The sequence below is a fragment of the Aulonocara stuartgranti genome, assembly GCF_965226115.1.
Source record: "Aulonocara stuartgranti genome assembly, chromosome: 11".
NCBI lineage: Eukaryota > Metazoa > Chordata > Actinopteri > Cichliformes > Cichlidae > Aulonocara > Aulonocara stuartgranti.
This window is the reverse complement of record NC_138947.1, coordinates 3,402,899-3,421,417: the sequence shown is the minus strand read 5'-3', so window position 1 is coordinate 3,421,417 and position 18,519 is coordinate 3,402,899. Positions and strand designations below refer to the sequence as shown.

The following is an 18,519-nucleotide window of genomic DNA, read 5'->3' as shown; positions in this document are numbered from 1 at the left end:
TCACATATAGCCCCAAAGCTCCCTCTCTCCAGATGGGCCCCATTCTGCAAGCATCTGGAAGTTCGAGCCTTATTTTCTTCACTGAAAAACTTGAGCCACGTGTGCTACCCTGAAGGTGAACTCTCCAAGATGTTCCTTTACTTAGTCTGTTTCTCCGTGCTTTCCCAGCAGTGTCGCTAGACTGAAACTGTTTCAGCCCCCACAGGTGGTGCCATTAATTCACTTTGTTTGGCTGCCTCGCGGCTAACGAAAGATGAAAGAGGGCTCTGCAGAATGTGCTGTAGTTAATTGAAAGCCCTGGCATGGTCATCTGCATTGTGCAACACATTTGTCTCTTGGGGCTTCTTGCAACGACACACTCATATCTGTTTAACACAGCAGGAAGACGGGGAGCAAAGAGGAGACAAGAGCCAGAGTCAAGCCACCGCACAGGACATCCTGGGCAAACAACACCGTGGGAGGGCAAACACTGAGGATGGCAGGAGGGAGAGAGGTGCAGGAGCCTGTCATCTTGTGATGATGTTCACGACTGGAGGAAACCAAGTCGAGGGAAACTGTTAACACTTTTTCTTTTTCGGGATGCCCAGAGGCAAACAGAAGCAGCAGGAAACACAGCAGGTTGTCTGTGAGTCACTGAGGGTTTTTTTTCCATCACAGTGAGGATTCTCCAGGCTTTTCAACTACTGCTGGAAATTAGTTTCAACTATTTACCAATTAACGAGCAAGCCAAGAGACCACTTTTGTGGTTAACACACTGCAAACTCAAAAGCTACCACTGAGTATCTTGTCAGCACTTTACTGATTATTATGTCTTTGAAGATAGCATGCTTTTCTTATTACTTTTTAACTGACTACAAATCTCTGGTTCATTATCATCTGTCTGCAGCTAATAACTTCAGCTCTCCAGCTCTTAGATTTTCATGCACAGGGCAAAAGAAGCCCCACAGGTCCACTCTGCCTCTGCTCTGTCTTCACTCATTATGGCAGAGCACCACAGGAATGAAAACAGGGACAAACAATAGGAAGCAGATAGGAAACATCTTGTACATCCAGGGCTGCATCTCTATGTTCGCTTCCTCCGGCATGTAAACAAAATAAATTGGGGTTAGAAAAAAGTGCGACACATAAAAGAGAATCCTTGAAAGGTGTTATCAGACCTGCTGCTCTCGCATTTTCCAACAGCAAGCGCCACTTGGCTTCTAAGTGTCCTTTTTCCCCACAAAGAACTCTTTTTTCCACACAGAGCTCGTGTTGTTTTGAATAATGGGTATGCTGATAATCTGTCATCTTGTCTATTTTGGGGCCTAGGTTTGTATTTCAGAAGTGGCCTGAAAAAAACAAAGTAGACAAAAAGAAGAAAATACGTCTCTCATAAAGCGCAAGATGGACGACTCGGAGCTTAACGCAGCTGGTGGAGTGGATCTGGGTTTGAACTCAGGAAAAGCATCGAGAGTTCTAGCAGTTCATGTCCACGTGGTGCCAAGCATGACATAAAGGCCATTTGTTTTTCACATGCAAACCTCTCATCTTGCATGGTTAAGTCATATTTTCTCTTATGGCTGACAAAATAAACACTGTCTGCCATCCGCACGGCTGATTTCAGCGGCTATGAAAACAAACAATAACAAAAACATAACCTCGTTTTCATCACAGTGGTGGAGACAAAGAGCGAGAAGCCTCCTGGGCTGTGAACTTGGTACCATATTTCTTCTAATTCTACATCTCAAATTTCACTTGGTTCCAGCCGTCCTACAAAGACACAGACACCAGCAAAAGCCCACGAAGTCTTAATGAACAATGTCTCCACGGCTGCTCCACCCACCACCCAGAACAACCACCGACATAAGCAACTTCAGGAAAGACCCTCACCACAGTACAAGTAGTCTGTGGTCACTCCATCAACCCGCCCCTGGCTCCTCCTTCATTTCCAGCTCCAAACCCTTCGACCTCTACTTTTTATAACTGGTTATTTGAGCCGAGGCCCAATGAAGCTGTTCCGGTGCCAGAGCAGAGCGAGCGACCCAAACCCCCTGAGCTGGAGGGCTCAGGGGTCTGCTCCAAATTATTTGCACGGCTGCAGAGCACATGGGGTTGAGAGCCTTATATAAGCCTGTGGTAGGAATATTCAACCAGCGTCACCTTCTTTTGAATTCCCTTTGCTCTTTGTCGTTTTCCTGACGACTATTTTTACATCAAAAATAACTTTTTGAAGTTCATACAGGCCACTTTTTACATCTTCTGAACTTTAATAGGGAAGACTCTGTCGCCAGTGCGTAAAAGGGAGAGCATGAGTAGAATAGTGATTTAACATAATCATAGATGGTGCTTTTAATGATTTATGTGAACGTATTTAACCTCAATCTCTGGAACTGCTTGAGTGAAAAATGTAGTATTAAAATAATGTTATAATGAATTGACTTCCCAGTAATAAAAATGCGAGGCATAATGGAAATTATTCAGCAAGACATGAAAAAAAGAATTCAGTTAATCAATAATGAATTAGAAGAAAACTTCTTTAGTTTGAAAGTTTCAAAATTCAGAACAAATCCGCTCTGAAGAAGCTATTTTCAACCACTTCTGACCACAGAAACTGGTCCTGGTCATCATCCTGACACTAAAATTTCCCATTATTGGTGGTTTGCACCAACACAGCACCCACCGCTGTTCCACTGGCATCATTTATTAAGCCTAACAGATCCACAGTTAAGTTCATAACTTGCAATGTTCTGATGGCCATGATGTCAACCATTTCAAACCTTCACTTTGACATCTGCCTTTATGAAATTAGAGACTAAGTGTTGCTAGTGAAATGCAGACTTAAGCCTCGATTCTCTGTTACAGACAGCTGGAGATAGCACAGCAGGCGCAAGCGTATTTGTTGTATTGTAATCTGAAATCTCAGCAGACCAGTCAAAGACAACAGACAGACACACGAAATCTCAACGTCACGTTTACATCCCTTTGACCCAAGAAGACTTGCAGATATGGAAAGTAATCAAAGTGTTATCAGTGGACTAGAGAATAAAGTGAGCAGCCCACTGCTTAGTTTTCTAATATGCGCAAACACAACATTGCACCAGTCTGCAGACATATTATTTCTACTGTAAAGTTGGGCAATGGAAGTTTACGAGGACTGACTCACTTTTGGAGCCCGACTCTAGAGGACGAACTCGTTTGTAGCACTTTCTTTTTTTTCGCAGCCACAGAAGTTTCTCCTTAAGGCGTACATCGCAGTGAGAGCCATTACGATATTATTAAATCACCTCATGAGTCCACTACACCCAGTGTAAAGAGTCACACCTACAAATATCTGCAGTAAATGTTGTGTGATGTTGAGATATATTTCATATAAGCCCAGGTAAAGTCAGGGCATAACTCCTGAAGATGGCATCAGTGTGCAAAAGACTAATCTGCGAGCGTGCACGTAACTCTATATGGCAGCAGCCGTGCTTCGATGGATAATGCAAACAAAGCCTTCAGACTGTGATGTTACATTGTGCTGTGTGGCCATCAGGGATGACTTTGTCAAGAAAAGGAGTGACATTCAAAAGACAATGTGCAGACACTCTGGCTGCCCCATGCAGTCGCACAATAAATTTTAGAAAAGCCCAAGCACCGGGGGATCCAGTAACTTAAACTGAGCCCTTTTTTCTCCAGTTCCACTTCATCTCTTTGTGTCTCTAGCCGGTGTCATCTCTAACCAAAACAAATCCAATAGCCTGCCTGAAATCAAGTCCTCTCCTGGACAAACAGATGTTCAGTCAGCCGGATCTCCAGCTGTCAGACTGGAGGCGATTTTTGTTGGTTGACCAGAGAGAAAAAATGGGTCACTATTATGCCACTGATAGCCGAAACAGTCTGCAAGAGGGCAGACACTCTGTCAACCAATGAGGATTCCATATGAGGGCACTGACGGAAAACAAAGACGCCCCATTTCAGTTCGTTTTTAACAGCCAGAATATAACTTATTGATTAAATATGAGCTTTAAAAATGAGCTTTTAGGAATATTTGTAGACACACAAAGTTCAGTCTGCAGTCAGAGACTTCCTGAGGTGTTTCAGTTGCCAGAGCAGATGTGAGGTCAGGAGTCCAGACCAGGTGGCTGAGATTTACTCTGATAGTTAATCATATCTCGCCTTCCATGCAGATGTTTATGAGTCGAAAGATGTCAGGGCCCCTTAATCAAAAAGCTTTTCATTCACAAGTCACAGACAATAACTGCTGGATTTACGGTGATTTACGGTGATTTTACATCTCCACAGAGGAAAGGAAACGTGCATTTTGTTTCCAAAACAGTGCACATGCATGTGCAGGAGTTCAACATTTCAAAGCTCTAAACTATAAACATGTCAATTTGTCATCAAGCCAGGTTTCTACACTGGTTTCTCTTTAATCCAGCGGCTCAGCTAGTGACCCCCTCGTCTCCCGCCCTCCCGAAATGTGCTGCACTCTCTCCTTTTCAGTGTAATCAAACTCCTTTTAATCAACGCGCTCTTTCATATCAGAGTGCTATAAACATCCATTATTGTGTTACTGACTTCACACATGCCCAAAAAAAGAGAAACAATCCACTGCACCCGCTCACATCTGCAGAGAAAACACTCCATCTGCCTCATCTGATTAACTTCACTAACAGGACACGAACGCTGACTCACACACCATCACATCAGGATGTGTGCGCTGTACACACACGCAGCACTACTGGCTGCAGCCACCTTGCCGCCACGTTTCACTGGCTTGAATCACGGCTCCTCTGTGACCCAGAGGTGCTCCAGAACAGGGATGAAACCTGAACGGCTTAATGAAGATCAAACAGAACAGAGGAAGATGAGAAAAGAGCAGAACTACTCCCAGCAACTTCCTTTGCCATGAATTGATGGAGGAAACATGCCAGACGAGCAGAGCTTTTTTGAGTCACGCTGTCTCTTGATAGTAGTTGGAAACGTTTTCAAAGCAGAGGCAGAGACGCCAAGAAAAAAAAACACACCCGGGAGGAAAAGTGTGCAAGTGCACGAAGCGGTGACACAACGGCAGGAGTTCATTTAAACAAGTGCTTTAATTAAAAAAGAAAAAAGTATGACTAATATGTGACAGATGTTATGTGACATGACTGCTGGAGGTTTCTTCCTGTTAAAAGGGAGTTTTTCCTTCCCACTGTCACCAAAGTGTTTCCTCATGTGATTGTTGGGTTTTTCTCTGTGTATTATTGTCTATCTGCCTTGAGGCGACTGTTGCTGTGATTTGGCGCTGTTAAATAAAATTGAATTGAACTGAATTGACAGTTTGTAAGTAGGACAAGAATAATCTTTTCTGATTATTCTTGTCCTACTTGTCCTACTCCTCATCTGTCTCAACATTTAACATTGATGTTTTTGGACACACATCCAGTTCTGGGTTCAAGCCTTCCTGAGATTTCCTGGGGTTTGAACCCAGAACCTTAACAGTCTGAGGTTACAGCAATCACTGGTTTACAATAAAGATACAGAATGGGACTCGTCAGGATCAATTAAATGCTTCTCATTCAACTTTAATACACAGTTAGACTTTAAAATCCAATTTTTTCTTTATATATCTGGTTAAACACAGGCTGCCTTTTCATATTTCATCTTGTGCTACAAATATTGACCAACAAATGTGGACCTTCAAAGGTATTTTATGTCTAATAATCAATCACAAGTTTGAGTAGATTGTTCCAGTATAGTTTTCAAAGCTAAGTGTACACGATGCATTTCACATGAATGAAGACAAAAATGTAAAAATGTGATTTCAAATCAACCGCAACAGCAACCACATAATTCAGCTCCAACACCTTCATGGTACCCAACAGACGACTTTACTGTTGGTGATTATGATTCAACATAGAAAATACATTCAGGACACAGAAACGTGAAATCTTATTTAGAGGACAAGTTCACTAATAATGTTCACATGTGTATTATGTTGTAATGTAGCAGTATGAAAGTGGTCGTCTGCAGATTTACGGGGGATTTTATTGAATATTGATGCACATTATCTGATGAAAGCAGTGGCAGCCGAAGTATTCAAAGAAATGTAAAGACACGTTCAGAAACATGAATAAATGAAAACACGACCAGTAAAAGTAAGTACGTATTGTCTGAAAATGAAGTACCAAAAGTAAGACTCCACGAATATTATATTCTTAAATTATAGTGATCTATAATCGGTATTTAACTGAATGAATCATATTTAATTTATCCTTTTTTTTTATTTCATGAGATTAACTGACGTTAACTGGGGTGCAATAACAGCACATGCCTACACGCTACGTGTACGAGTAAGCAATTAAACAAAGGTGCATTCATTGACAGGTCAATAAGCAATAAATTATATTTGTTTTGTTTAGTTTATGTTTGTTTGTTTGTTTGTTATCTCGCTGACAGCCTGTTACTCACCTTGGCATCCAGGAACACGCAGACTCTCTGCAGCTGAAATATTTCACCTAAAAAGCGACTTCCGAGGACGAAACTGTGAAGAAAAACGGCGTTTGCTTTAGAGCCCATACACTTAGAAAAATCTTCAAGCCGGATAAACATTCACAAGTGAGAGAGAGAAAAAATAACGAGAGCAGTTTCTTCCAAACGAGGGAGGGTCGTAAAGTGGAGCCAAGGAAAGTGGAAAAACTGTGACAGCGAGGGGACCGAGAGAGGAGGAGGGAAGAGAAGGAGGGATAGAGCAGAGAGGAGGTTTAGGAGAGAGAGAGGGGGGGAGGTCTGCAGGGAGACTGGGAGTTGTTTTTGCCTTCGGTGGGCCTCCAGACCTTGATGTGTAAGTGTGTGTGTTTTGGAAATTTTCAGGAATAAGCGCTCCAGAGGGATAATACCTGGAAAAAAAAGTACGTTTAGAGTGAGTGTGCAGGTGGAAAATACAGCTCAGATAGATCGTTGTTGAAATCAGAAGAGTTTCAGCAGGCAGCAAAGATAGTGAAAACGTGGAAACAAAATGAACAAGGTCGGGGGCAGGGGTCTTATGAAGTTTCAGCTGGTGCACGACAGATGACAAAAATCCAGAAATAGTCTAAAATATGTGAATTGATCCATGAAGGATTGAGTCTGTTGATCTAACATCCGGGGGCAAGTGTCAATTCTTCACGAAATCTGCTCCGAGATTTTCTCATTGTTCAGAAACACACAATAGAAATGATCATTAGCCATTTTTGCTTTTCACACATAGACTGTATACAGATGATGAACCTAAACCCAGTGACGTCACCCAAGATGCTGCCATGTCAGTTTTATGGTTTCCCAGAAGTCACTATAGTTAGATGGCAGTATGAAGAGTTAAAAGCTCTCGCTAACACTTGGTGTGATCGGACAAAAGAGCCTAGAAACAGAAACCAAGCAGTTTGTCACATGTACTCATTCATATGGTATATTCTTCAGTATCTCTGACTCCCTGTGAATGAACTGAAACTGAAAGTCCAAGAAGTCACTGCTTTGTTTGTTTTCTGAATTTTAAAAAGAAAATCAAACTAAGAGCTTCTGTCTGCTGCCACCTTCACAAACCCTTTGGCTGTACGTGCAAGTCTCTAGAATTGTATATGAAAGAAATTACACATTGACCAATATGTTATATAAAAAACATAAATAAGATTTTCGATGTAATAAATCTACCTCTCCCAAAATGTTGGCAACTATTGTAAAAGAAAAAAAAGAGTGTTTGTTTTATAATTAATATAAAGTCGATAGCTTTCCAGATGTGCAGCGGATGGATTATGTATAGATTATACTGAGGATGCTGATGATGGAGATGTCAGACTGACAGCATGAAAAGCACTGACAGTGGCTGCAGTGGACACACATCATTGTTTTAACCTTCAGTTTACAGTTTGCTCTTCTCCACAGCTGACTGAATGACCAACTACAGCACAGGCAAGACTGGTTGTTTGTCACACTGCCCCCTAGTGGTACAGCATATATAGACTCTGCACATCAATGATGAACAGGCAGTTTGTGACATTTACTCATTCATATGGTATATTCTTCAGTATCCCTGTCTGCCTGTGAATAAACTGAAACTGAAAGTCCAAGAAGTCACTGCCTTGTTTGTTTTGCATTTTGAAAAGAATCAGACTAAGAGTTTCTGTCTGCTGTGAGGAAACCACATTCACAAGCCGTTTAGCTGTACGTGCAAGTCTCTAGCATTGTATATGAAAGAAATTACACATTTGCCAATATGTTTTGTAAATAACATAAATAAGATCTGCAGTGTAATAAATCTAGTCATCAGGACTGGCTTCACTTTTGAGAGCCAGGATGTTCATCCATCCTCTATAAATACTGTGTGACTGATCAGTTCCTTCTGCAGTATTTGATGGTTAATAAATTCCTGTGTGCGCATCATATAACCACGGTTAATGGTTACATGTGACGAAAAAGAAAGCACCTGAACAATTATAAACAGATTTGTTTCTTTTATGTGTTGAACATGTGGTACAGTGAACATAGAAACAATTTATACTTACAGTGTAAAGTTACAATCTGCACAAATATATTAATACATAAATATGTACAAAATAGATACATTTGCAAATAAATGTGTAAACATATAAAAAGCATTAAAAAGTACAAAACAGATTAAAAGGTAAGTTTCTTTAGCTTGAAGTCAAACAATAAATGCTGAGTTGAATTCTCTCCTTCCTTTTTCTTCTACTTTTGACTTCTGTCTTTTGGGGGTCACCACAGCAGATTTCACCCAATCCCTGACATCCTGCCCGTCACACCAACCCTCTGCATGCTCTCCTTCACTAAAACTACCAATCGTCTCTGTGCTCTTTCTCTTTACTGCTGATTTTTGGAGAATCTTTGTGTATCTTTCTGCATAAGCAATACCATTGCAAACAAACACAAATGCAGTACTATAAAAAAGGCTTCACGTGTTTGAATCCTGAACTCTTTCTAATGGCCAGCAGGGCTTGACTCATATGATTCTCAGTCAGATTCACTCCACACTGGTCACATCGCTGTCTGCAGGGGTTTACTCCCAGTCAACTACCAGAGCTATTGTCTACAGACTTTTAGTCATGTGTCTTCTCTTTCTTCACCAGTCTGCACCAGTCTCTCACAGACAGCTGTGTAATAGCCTCCTGCTCCCCAAACAGTAGGCCAGCTGATAACCAGAGTGTTCAGGATGCCTGTTTCCCTCCTGCTGGGTGCTGACACAGATAAACAGCTCATGGATGGAGGCCTGTTGGAACAAACATCCTCACTGTGAGGAAACCAGTGCAGAGGCTAAATAAAATTGTTTCCTGCCGTCCCACAGAGTGGACACTGATGGATGGCCGACATCATTTAAGTGTCGCTTTTAGCTTTCCCCGGTAAGGTCAGAAAAGGTATCTGAGGAACGCAAACATCTGCTGATGTGAAGCAATCCTGGGCGTAACTGCCTGTTACACCCGGCAAACACCATTCCCAACATTCAAGTCAATTCGGTTTCTTCATCCTGAAAACATGCTACTACCAACTGCAGCTGATGATCTCTGTCAGTTTTATGGTTAAGTTTCAGCTGCTGGTTGAAATATGATATCTAAAGAGTCAGTGTTGATCAGTTTGTATGTAGAGAGAGGCAAAAAGCACTGTGTAGAGTAAAAAAAAATCTTTATTTGGAATTTTGAGTCCTCCCAGAGAAAAAAGGACTATCTGAAATTATTATCAGTAATATAGTAAATGCACAGTGCATGGTTTGGGGTATTTTGACAAGTTAATCTCATATAGGGAGATCTTGAATTGTTAATTCTTCTTTAAAAAACGTATTCATCAGAAAGGAGTGCAGCCATTAGTCAGTTTTTCCTCTGTGTGCAGGAATAAACCTGGAAAAACATCTGTATTAATACCAATTCTTAAAATATGTCTCATTTTTAATGTCAGTAAGAGAACACATTTGCACCACCCCAGGCTTAACAATTGATTGTTTTCTTATTCTTTCTGGTATGTAATGCTGCCACCTACTGACACAGAGTCAGTCATTAAAAACATCAACCCTGCATGACGTTGTTTGAAAGGCCACACACACACACACACACACACACACACACACACACACACACACAGAGAGAATACAAATTTAAATTAAATTAAGCTTAAAATCCTAGAAGCACTGAACTGATTTGATTTTGTAATAAAATGGTTACATTTGTACTTCCATGTGCCTCTTCACCTCACTGTACAATACCTTTTGTGCAATACTTTTGTAAATAGTCAACAGTGCAATAGACTCAATACTTGAAATGTGCAATTCACTTGTATTTTTATTTTTATTCCTATTTATTCTATTTATCCCCTTCGTATATTTTATTTATATTGTCTCTGTATTTATATATATGTGTGTGTGTGTGTGTGTGTGTGTATTGTATATATATATATATATATATACACACACATACATACATATATATATATATATATATATGTATGTATATATATATATATATATATATATATATATATATATATATATATATAATATTCTGTAACTCTGTAACTTCTGTCGGTGCTGTGCTTTTTTGGAAATCGAATTTCCCAGAGGAACCCACCCGAGGGATTAATAAAGTTCTATCTAATCTAATCTAATCTCTAATCTAATGTGGCTCGTTTTCTGTTATTTTTCCATGTATGAAATGCTGATATTATAGCGTTTCCTGAACTTCCTCATTGAACTGGTTTTATTTATCTATGAATTTATTCATTGGGATAATCTTTTCATTGTCATCAGTGTGGTACTCTGATTTTAAATACACAGGTGTCATTTTCACTTGTTGATAACAAGTACATTCAAACAAACTGTGTAAACTGTGTAACCACATGTTTAGGGGACAAAGTGGCCATGAATACAACAACTTTTATGCTCGTTTTGAGCGAGGGAACCCCACAACCACAACCAAAGCAGACATGACGCCAGACCACCAACCTATGACTCTCTCCCCCACCGATGTAGGAGCGGTGCTGAGCAGGATCAATGTCCACAAGGCTGCAGGCCCTGATGGCATCCCCGGGCGTGTTCTCAGAGCGTGTTCTGAGGAGCTTGCAGGAGTGCTCACAGACATATTCAAGCTGTCCTTGGCCCACGCTGTGGTACCGGCCTGCTTCAAATCCACCTCCATCGTCCCGATACCCAAAAACTCCAACCCATCTTGCCTCAATGATTACCGCCCAGTAGCACTCACCCCCATCATCACTAAGTGCTTAGAGCGACTGGTCCTAGCACACTTCAAATCCTGTCTCCCCCCCACCCTGGACCCCCACCAATTCGCATACCGCCGGAACAGGAGCACAGAGGATGCAGTCTCCATCGCAATGCACTCTGTCCTCTCACACCTGGACAACAACAACACCTACGCCAGAATGCTGTTTATAGACTTCAGTTCAGCATTCAATACAATCCACCCCTCACAACTCATCAGGAAACTGACAGACCTGGGTATCAGTTCCCTCATCTGCAAATGGTTACTGGACTTCCTGACCAACCGCCCCCAACATGTCCGGCTGGATAACCGCTGCTCATCTACCATCACAATGAACACCGGTGTACCACAAGGCTGTGTGATGAGCCCTTTCCTCTACTCCCTCTTCACCCACGACTGCAGACCTGCTGATGGTTCCAACACCATCATTAAGTTTGCAGATGACACCACGGTGATTGGCCTCATCAGTGACAACGATGAGGCCGCCTACAGGGAGGAGGTGGATCGTCTGGCTGAGTGGTGCGACACAAACAACCTGCTGCTTAACACCGAGAAGACCAAGGAGCTCATCGTGGACTACAGGAGGAATGCTGACCCACATCCACCCATCCACATTAAGGGGACGGCTGTGGAGCGTGTGAGCAGCTTCAAGTTCCTGGGAGTCCACATCTCCGAGGATCTCACCTGGACGACCAACTGCTCCAAGCTGGTCAAGAAGGCTCACCAGCGCCTCTTCTTCTTGAGGACTCTGAGGAAGAACCACCTGTCCTCAGACATCCTGGTGAACTTCTATCGCTGCACCATCGAGAGCATCCTGACCAACTGTATAACAGTCTGGTACGGGAACTGCTCTGCCTCGGACCGGAAGGCGTTGCAGAGGGTCGTGAAAACTGCCCAGCGCATCGCCGGAGCACCACTTCCTGCCATAAAAGACATCTACAGGAAGCGGTGTCTGAAAAGGGCTGGGAAAATCATCAAAGACCCCAGTCACCCATCACATGGACTCTTCACCCTCCTGCCCTCTGGGAGGCGCCACAGGAGCCTCCGGACTAAGACCACCAGGTACCGGAACAGCTTCTTCCCCACAGCTGTCAGACTCCTGAACTCTGCCTCCTGACATCTGACCCACGTTAAACTCATGGACTGAACATACACACACACACAATGGACAACTGTACCCTCAAACACAATAATAACATGGAGTGAACCACCACTCACAACCACTAGCACTTTATATAGCCTCTGTAGAAACTATCTACACCCTCACTTATCTTAACTGCACTATATAGCTCTGTGTAAATAATCATTCTGTACATTCGATCATTTTTAATCCTACAACTGTTTACAACTTGCATAGTTCCCATTTCTGTATAGCTGTATATCCCAGATTCTGTAAAGTTATTTATTTCATATTCTGTATAGTTTTTCATATTTATATCCTGTTCATATCCTGTACATAGCTTGTACTCACTACAGCCTGTACATACTTATAGTTATAGAATATTCACAACATACTTCATACCGTGTACATTATAACATACCATAATAGACCCATTTCTGTAATATACTCACATATCTATATTATTGCTAATATATATTGTAATATATCTATATCACTAAAGCACTTCTGGATGGATGCAAACTGCATTTCGTTGCCCTGTACCTGTGCATGTGCAATGACAATAAAGTTGAATTCTATTCTATTCTATTCTATAAGAACATGGAGGACAGAAGATTAATGAAATTTTGTGGTGACAGAGACATTAGACTATAACTATTTTTTGTTTGATTTTTTATGCATCATTTATTATGTGTCTCTGTGTGCTGTGATATAACAGATGTGAATACAGCAATTACTGGGTTTTTGTTTGTTTGTTTTGGTTCCTTTAATTTATGCACATGTTAATAAAGTTATTGGGAAAGGGGGGGGGGGGTTACCGCCTCCCTTCCGTGACGTGTTTCCGGTGTCATGTCAGCGGTCTGCTGGCACCGCATGTTTACACTCTGATGCTCCTGCACGGTTCCAGTCCTCACGTTTTTCAGTGAAACAGTTCGACAGAAACAAACGGAGGTTTGTGGACTTGTTATTTCTGTTGTGTCGCCGAAGGTTCGGGAAACATTGGTCTAGAAACGGCCGTGAACATCAGGTGTTTAACGCTAGCTGTTAGCATCAGCTCGTCCAGTGTAAAGAGCGAAACCGGTTCAGTTAGCATCCCAGAATGCGCAAATTCACCAGTTTTAACTTCACTCTTAAACCTGCTCAGGTCCTCAGATCTGCTTTAAACCTCTCTGCAGTTACACGGCAGCTTATAAGAGAAGCAGACTGGTTTTATAGGCTAACCGTGCGCGACATGTCTCAATATCGTGGATAAAACGATTCCTTTAAAATATATTGGATGTTTAAAACATTTGAAAAGTCTTTAGATCAACAGTCAGAAACACAAAGTCAAACTTTTATTTCTGTTGCACGTTTCAAACCGGAGTTGAGTCAAGCTGCTCTCCATCAAATACGTCGATACACCAAGTCTCCAAAAACACAGATAATCAGTGTAATTATTAGGAAATGAGAAATCGGAGCTTTTTAAAAAAGTTATCACTAATGAAGTAAAATCTGCGAATGAAAACAAGAACTGACTAAGAAAAGCAATAAGAAAATGTTTGCTGTGGACAAAAAGCACAATCAGACTCTTTATGAGGGAGGTGGGATAGTCAGAGCTGAAGGGCAATAATAGGGAAGGTCTCGTCTCCTTTAGGGTCTTTATATTCATAACACTGCAACTGTTGCACAGTAAGAACAGTAGACAGGACCCTGTAAAACTCACCAGTCACAATACATACAGATGTGTGTTTGTGACTGACCTGCTCCCTGAGTGCCATTTATTTTTCAACCATTACCTGAAAATCTTAATTTATTCTCTCCATCACTCCTCCACCTCTCCTGTGGGTGATTTGTCTTACACCAAGTGAGGAAAAGAAGTAGGACTGGGCGATATGGCCTAAAATTCACATCACAATATTTTTTAGCTGGATGGCGATACACGATATATATCTCGATATTTTTTAAAGCCATTAAATAAGAACAAAAAGAGTTCTTAGTCTAAGCTGTGTCCCAGATGTCACACAGGCACTTTTATTCACATACAGCGCAGATGTACATGAAAAAATTACTCAGAAATAAATTATCAGCATTTATTAAATAATAATGCTCCATAAATAAAAGAAAACAGTGTTGTTTTTGTGCATAACAAAAAGCTCACAATTGTGCAGTCGAAATGTAAACTAACAGACGCTGAGCATAATAACAAAGAGGCAGATTTCACAGCTGCTCTGTTCCCAACTTGTACTGCGTGACTGACAGCCTGGAGTTTGAAATCCTCTTTGTAACCGTGTCTCTTACAGGTGCCATTTATGGTCCTTATACACACACAATACGGTAATATTACGTTGAAGCACAGTACGTATCACTCCGCGAGGCTTCTGACTACGCTAGCCGTAATGCTCCGACAAACCATCAAGCGGTGCAGTTTCGTAGCTCAGCAAAGTCGTACTAAAGCATTTTTGGCAGGTTGCTGAGCGCCGTGTAGCACATAAAATCGGTTCGCGGTCAGTAAGGAGAACTCATACATGTCATACTGTCGATCTTTGAGAAAATGACAGCATTTTAATGTAAGGTTATAGCCCGAAAAATACTGTATACGAGTTCTGTAAGGTGGTTTGTTTCGGGGCGGGACGCAGTTTCACACATTCTTTATTTTGCACTTTATGGCACACATCTCTTATCTCGTATAAAAATATATTGATATATTTAAAAACTCGATATATCGCCCAGTCCTAAAAGGTAGGTAGACATTACATATTATTTCTGATAGGAAGTGTGGGAGAGGGAGTCCTGCAGCATCACACCATGGATGCTGTGCTGAGAGCATCCAAACATACAGCCATGATCTCAGCCCAGCAGGAAATCAACTAAGAACACACGCTAGGTTTTCTCTGCATACTTAACTGTTTTAAGGGTTTAAGTTACTCAGGTGTAACATGGTTTTTATTTATCAAATGTCCAGAAATACAAAAAAAGAATTGAATGGGTTTGCTTACATTTAACTGTGTCTGTGTGCAGATGGCAGAAGTCGTTCAAGAGAAAAGTCGTGGCTTGAAGTTTGCGGAGCAGCAGCTCCTTCGCCACGGCTGGGAGCACGGTAACATACTTTGAACTTCTTCATTCAGACATTAAAGCAGCGCTCGTGAGGGTCGGCGCTCAGGTGCAGGAGTCTGATCGGCGCTTTCTCTCCTCAGGTAAAGGACTGGGACGAGCTGAAAACGGCATATCGGAGGCCATCAAGGTGAAAGTGAAGTGTGACAAAGGAGGAGTAAGTGCTGTTCGTCTTTATGCAGCAGACGCTTGTGTTGACGCTAAAACAGGTTTAAGCTGAGAGGGCCATTTACATTTCTTCTGCAAGGTTGGCCATAAAGAAGGGGAGCAGTTCACCTTCCACTGGTGGGATCATGTCTTCAATAAAGCCTCCTCCAGCCTGCAGGTGGAGTCTGATCAAGTAGGTCGCTCATTTGTTTTATTTTTTAGGTTTTGCTCGTACTTATTTATTTAGCTCGTCCACCTGAGTGCGGCTGTTTTTTCAGTGTGAGAATAGTTTCAGGATTTTAGGAGCAGTTTGACGTTTCAGAGCACCACCTCTGAGGAGTGGATGGAAGCTGCAACAAGGCCCAGACTCAGTTTAACGTTCACATCAGTTCCATTCAGGCTCCGAGTGGAAGCAGCTGGTTTGTTCACTTACACAGCGTTAACGTGTTTCCTGGTTTTCTGATGCAGAATGGGATTAAGCTGAAGAAGACTGCAGAAGAAGAGGATGGGATGATCTCCAATAAAAAGCCGAGGAAAGCGACACTGGCTAAAGATAAGCTGTATGGATGCTTTGTCAAGGTAATTGTTTGCTGTCTTTCAGCTGCATGTCCCTTCTTGTTGTACTTACTGCAGTTCAGTCATCACACTGCTTGCCACTCATTGCTGGTCACTGGCGTTACGCGATGAGTCATGAGAGCGTCTCGTTCAAGAAAATCAAAATGGCTACAAAAACAATGCTGCGGTCCCCAAATCTGACCGAGCAGCAGGTATGTCGTCGCCTCGACCTCCACCTTTGTTGTAGCGTTCGTGTGCGATTGCAGAAACTGAGAGGACATGAAGGAAAGTACAAAGAAATGTAAAAATGTTCACACCCCAAAAACTGACCGTAACAAAGAGCAGGAACCCGTCTGGCACGGCTTATAAAACACGGGGACACGACCACACAGTAACAGCAAAAGCATAAACAGCGTCAACGACGTCGGCCATTTATGTAGTTCACATCGTAGGCTCTGCAAAGTTTCCCCACATTAGTCTAAAGCGGGCCTTACAGTGGGACATTATGACACTTTTGTGCATGACATGGACGCTTATTGTGTTTTTAAATGTAGTTTATTTTATTCACACTAACAAACAAACGGCTGGCTCTTCTTTCAGTCTGCCACGCTGCTGTCTGGTCAGGAGCAGCCAGAGCCGAAGGCCTCCAGCTCAGATGACTGCAGCAGCTCTGATGAGGAGGATGAGCAGAGGATGGATCTGTCCAGCACCACCAAGTAAGACTAACATTCACAACATCTGATCTCATCAGCAACTGAGACTTGGAATTGTATTCGGACCTTTTATCTGATAAGTTACATCGTGAGGTTTCTGTCTGACTCTCTGCAGGCTTTCTGACACTGATCTTATGAAGGTTTGTGGAGGACGCACAGCTCACAAGTAAGATGATATGATTTGTAGAATTCAACATGGAAAAAAACATCAAAGTCAAAGGAGCTTGCAAAGAAAAGCGTCTGGACTTCTTTAAGTTGCTTGAAGCAACTTAAAGAAGTCCAGACGCTTTTCTTTGCAAGCTCCTTTGACTACGATGACCTGGATGACTGAGAACCTTCACAGACATAAAAAACATCAAAGAACTGTAAAAAAGCATAACCCAGTTTTCTGTGCTTCTGTTATTTTAGGGGAGCCAGGCACGGCTTGACCATGAGCGCCAAGTTAGCCAGGCTGGAGCAGCAGGAGGCCGAGTTCATGGCCAAGTATGGAAAGAAGAACCAACCAGCAAGTGCTCCTCCTCCAGCCTCCCGTTTAGAGACGCAGGAGGAGATGATGACAAGCAGAAAAAAGATGAAAATGAATGAGAAGAGTAGTGATGGAGTGTGTGAAACTCCCACAACAGATGTTCAACCTAAAAAGAAAAAGAAGAAGAAGGAAAAGAAGAGCGCTGATCCCGAGGAAAGAACTGATGAGGATTTGATCCATGTAGAAAACTGTGAGGCAGATGATTCGCACAAGAAGAAGAAGAAGAAGCAAAAGAAGAAGAACAAAGTGGAGGAGAACAGAGTCGAAGAGACGCATTCACCGGCTGCAGAGAGCGAGGAGGTGACTGCTGAGATGCATGCTGACGAGGGCAAGAAGAAGAAGAAATCCTCTAAACCCCCAAAGGAAAATGACAGTGACTGTAAGGAGCCTAGCCAATCAAATCACACAGGACTGGAGGACTCAGACGTCACAGAGTCAGTGAAGAAAAGGAAAAAGTGCAAAAAGGACAAAATGTGTACACATGAGGAGGCTCCTCCTCTGAAGAGGAAGAAGAAGAAGTCTAAAGACTAGTGTGTGATTAACTGGGAATCTAATTCCATGTCTGAAGAGGACGTGCTTCCCAGTGTACTCGTCTGTGGTGCTAAACCTGAATCATCAATGTCGACCAGCAAGAATAAACAAGTGAAATTGTGGTTTAAAAAAAACAATCAGCTGAGGTTTCATGTGAGTGCTTCCTGTTTAGCTTTGTTTAGTCGATATTAGAGGAACTCGGTGAGTTACAGTCTAAACATGGACTGTAAAGGAACTTTGGATGTTTTCAGCAAACTGGAAAACATCTTTAACTACATCCAGCAGGTGATGCGCATTACAAGCCCGATGCTGTTTAGACAAGTTGATGATTTTTTTTTAAAGATTGCCTTTATAACATGAAATGTGCCCTAAATAATCCATCACAACCAGACGTGGCTTTTCTAACCTCAGCGATTGTAGCTGGAGTCAGTTTAGTTGTTCTGGGAGGTAAACATGACGGAGACCCCAGCTGTTTTTACAGTACTGGTGCAGGACGCGGAGTATTGTGACACATGCTGTTTTTATATGCAAATTAAATGATCAGACTCAGCAGACTTTTGTACTTTTGATTCTTTTATTTAAAATTGTCTTTGCGTAAATAAACATTTTAAACAACAAAGTAAACAAATATACAACATG

The 18,519-nt window shown here is 42.0% G+C and overlaps 2 protein-coding genes across 2 annotated transcripts in view; one reads left to right on the top strand and one right to left on the bottom strand.

Annotated features, from left to right (window-relative positions):
* The window catches only part of pear1 (platelet endothelial aggregation receptor 1), a 60,188-nt gene extending 53,429 nt beyond the window's left edge, over positions 1-6,759 (bottom strand). The window contains exon 1 of the mRNA XM_082552505.1: positions 6,415-6,759. Coding sequence (XP_082408631.1) covers positions 6,415-6,422 — 8 coding nt within the window. The 5' untranslated portion in view covers positions 6,423-6,759. The remainder of the gene's footprint in view (positions 1-6,414) is intronic.
* Positions 6,760-13,131: 6,372 nt separating this feature from the next.
* gpatch4 (G patch domain containing 4) lies at positions 13,132-18,435 on the top strand. Its single transcript, XM_082552511.1, has 8 exons — positions 13,132-13,269; positions 15,316-15,394; positions 15,492-15,565; positions 15,656-15,748; positions 16,024-16,134; positions 16,711-16,826; positions 16,939-16,989; positions 17,232-18,435. Exons 2-8 carry the CDS (start codon positions 15,316-15,318, stop codon positions 17,878-17,880), a joined length of 1,173 nt encoding a protein of 390 aa, XP_082408637.1. The 5' UTR covers positions 13,132-13,269; the 3' UTR covers positions 17,881-18,435.
* Positions 18,436-18,519: the final 84 nt, after the last annotated feature.